At 42.4% G+C, this 2,995-nt stretch overlaps 1 protein-coding gene across 1 annotated transcript in view; it reads left to right on the plus strand.

Annotated features, from left to right (window-relative positions):
- The first annotated feature begins 179 nt into the window (after positions 1-179).
- The window catches only part of trarg1a (trafficking regulator of GLUT4 (SLC2A4) 1a), a 14,510-nt gene continuing 11,694 nt past the window's right edge, over positions 180-2,995 (plus strand). Inside the window, exon 1 of the mRNA XM_005720775.1 lies at positions 180-1,203. Coding sequence (XP_005720832.1) covers positions 799-1,203 — 405 coding nt within the window. The 5' untranslated portion in view covers positions 180-798. The remainder of the gene's footprint in view (positions 1,204-2,995) is intronic.

Here is a 2,995-nt window from a genome sequence, read left to right on the forward strand (position 1 = left end):
GGGGGGGGGGGGTTGTCTGTTACTGACGTAGAAAAAAAAACCTACATGATGCCAGTACAACCAGTTAGGATGAACTCGTTTATTTTCCCTTACTGGCTTTTTGTTGAGAACGCTCGAGTTTTATTTTGTGCATCGTCGCCGGAAGTGCCCTGTTTAAATGCGTTAACATGACACTGGTCCCAAGTAGAGTGCAGTGGCTGTGTTCCTGGAGACAGAGGAGGAGAAAGTGTCCGATTTTGGGGGGGTCTGCTTCGAAAATCACGTCTGACTTTGATCTTTCTTTTTTATGAAAGGAGAAGGAAACCCTTGAAGCTACTTCTGCAAGAACAGACAGACACAGGCTCAAGTGGTGGGACTGGATCTAGATCTGCATGGGTGACAGAAGCTCCTCTCACTGATCTGGATGTGTCAAAGAGGAGTTTGTGCTGTGAGCTCCTTTTGAAATGACTCAAGTGTCGGGTGTGAACACAAGACAAGTGATCGAAGGAGGAAAATGATGTTTACAGGAGTCAGGCTGCTTTCATCTGATTTTATTCGTTGCTTTTAGGAAGTTTTTCCATCAAATCTCTCCGCCTTTCAGATAATCTAATTTGAAGCCGTCCACCGCACCTCGGCGTGTCAGCTTCTTCGTTATCAAAGTTGATCTCAGCTTTAGAGATTTGTTGTAAAAACGAAAATTTGACTAGTCAAAGTGCCGTCATTCACTGTTTTGTAATCAATCTTAAGACATTTTTAACAGATATTTATTTTCACAAATTTATAAATATATAAATATATCTTTCTAACTGAGAGGTGAACATGGCGATCAACACGGATGCCAACTTCCAGAGATCCAGTTTGGGTGAGGGCGGAGGAGGCGCTCCGCCGCCAGACTTCCAGGAAACTGAGAAACTACTTGCAGTGACCACTGAGCCTGGAGGGAACCAGATGAACATGTCCACCTCCTTCACGGTCAACGTGGGCAGCGACAAGGGTCTGGAAGCCGAGGAGAACGGCCACAGCGTCTCCGTGAGATCGGGCTCCACCGGGCAGCTGGCCGCCTCCGCCCCTCTCTCCCCTTCCAAGGCGAGTCTGAGCCGCTCCTCCACCGGCAACGCAGTCCAGGAGACCCCGAAGCCCCGGGATTACCTCATCCTGGTCATCATCTCCTGCATTTGCCCCGTTTGGCCCATCAGCATCGTGGCACTGGTGTACTCCATCATGGTGAGCATCTTGTTGCCTCATCAAAAGTGTTAAAACCCCTAAATATGTTATTGCTGGTGCACATGATGGGACAGTGCTATTAGGCTAAGTAAATTAAGATCTTGGAACAAAAGAGGACTGGGTTCTTGAGATTCCATCACTGCTTCTTGCAGTTAAGGCTCACTTTATATTTGAGAATGCCCTTTACCTTTACAGCCTTTTGATATATGAAGGAAGCTTTTTTTTTTTTTAAAGTATGGCTATTATCCCTAACTAAGAACCACATTTGCGTTTGGGTGAGTGGTCATATTAATTTTAGACAGAAAGACCATTTAGCAGAGCTTGGATGACAATTTAAAAGAGTTTCTGACACTTTTACACTTAAAGGTTTTAAATTTTTGAATATATATATAAATAACAGAAGTGCAAATGTATGTGAAAAACTGACTTATACACACAGAACACTCAGTGCCTCATTATTTTTCACTATTGCTGAGGCTTTAAATGATCTCACGCTGGCTGCTTCCACTCAGCTGCCAGATGGTCTGCTTCAGAGGGGCTGATACTTGATGTATCCCTTCACAGGAAATTTAAGGGTGCAGCTAAGACACTAAAGCTACTTCAGTCAGATATGGCATTACAGAATTGTAAATAAAATGTTGTGTTTTTGCAGATAGACCTTTGTATGGGCTGCATTCCAAAACGCAGCACATGTAACTGATCTGTGATGCTGAGGATGCACTTTCCTGCTGTCTCCCTCTGCAGTGAGGTCTGGAGCGAAGATGGTGGAGCTGTTGTTTGAGGCTCTGCTTTTTAGTATTGTTTTTTACACAATACTATGCCTATATCTCTCAAAGATACATCAGTACCAGTGTATGCTGCACATATGAGCTTATAAAAGTGCATAATGCATAATGCAAAGAAAGATGCTTGTGTTTATTTAAAAATGGCATCATTCACATAATTTGTCTGGCAATCAGCAGGAAGTCCAGTGTTTACACACATTTCAAAAAGCTTGCTATATTTAAATCACGTATGTAAATTTGCCTCCATGTGATATACACACACAACTTTTGAAATAAAGTAATTCATAAACAGAACATAGTGTGAAGGTCAAAAATTTTATGTACGTATATATTCTTCTCTACCAATATGTTGAAACTGTATCAAATTCCTGCCTAAATTACCACAGCTATATTTACTATATTTTTACTCTTTTCCACATTTACAATAAAACATCTAAAATAAGAAAAAAGGCTTGTAAACTACAAATCGTATGTATATAGGCTCTTCAAGCTCTGTAACAGCCACAATAGAGCTTAGCAAAGTGTGTTGTTAGCCATAATATCTAATGTGTTCTGCACTGTAAGTGTAGAGAAAGGCAAACTGCTGTTCCTGAGCAGTACAGACACAAACAGCCTATGACGGACCTTTGCAGTAAGTATCTGGAACCATTCTAGCAGAACTCTTTTAGCGCCATCAGTCATAACTTCCCTGTGTCACGATTTTAACTCCTGGTGGCTGACGGCTCCTTAGTTTCAAGCCATTTGTGTTTTTCAGCGCACTTTACTTCTGACACTGTCCAGTAGCCAATTCTCAGATCTACAGAGAAACAAAGCAGAGGAAATGCAGTAAGCCATTAGTTCTGTAATATCACTCTTGCGGGGACTACACACCAAGGGGAATATCAGACGGTATCCACAAGACAGCCTGTACTTCCCTGAGCCATCATCACGAACCCACTGACATTCACAAGTCGGTTGCTGGCTAATGGCATTGAGAGAGAGAGAGTGTGTGTGTGTGTGTGTGTGTG

The sequence above is a fragment of the Pundamilia nyererei genome, unplaced genomic scaffold (genome assembly GCF_000239375.1).
Source record: "Pundamilia nyererei isolate P.nyererei 1_Seehausen unplaced genomic scaffold, PunNye1.0 scaffold00003, whole genome shotgun sequence".
Classification (NCBI taxonomy): Eukaryota; Metazoa; Chordata; class Actinopteri; order Cichliformes; family Cichlidae; genus Pundamilia; species Pundamilia nyererei.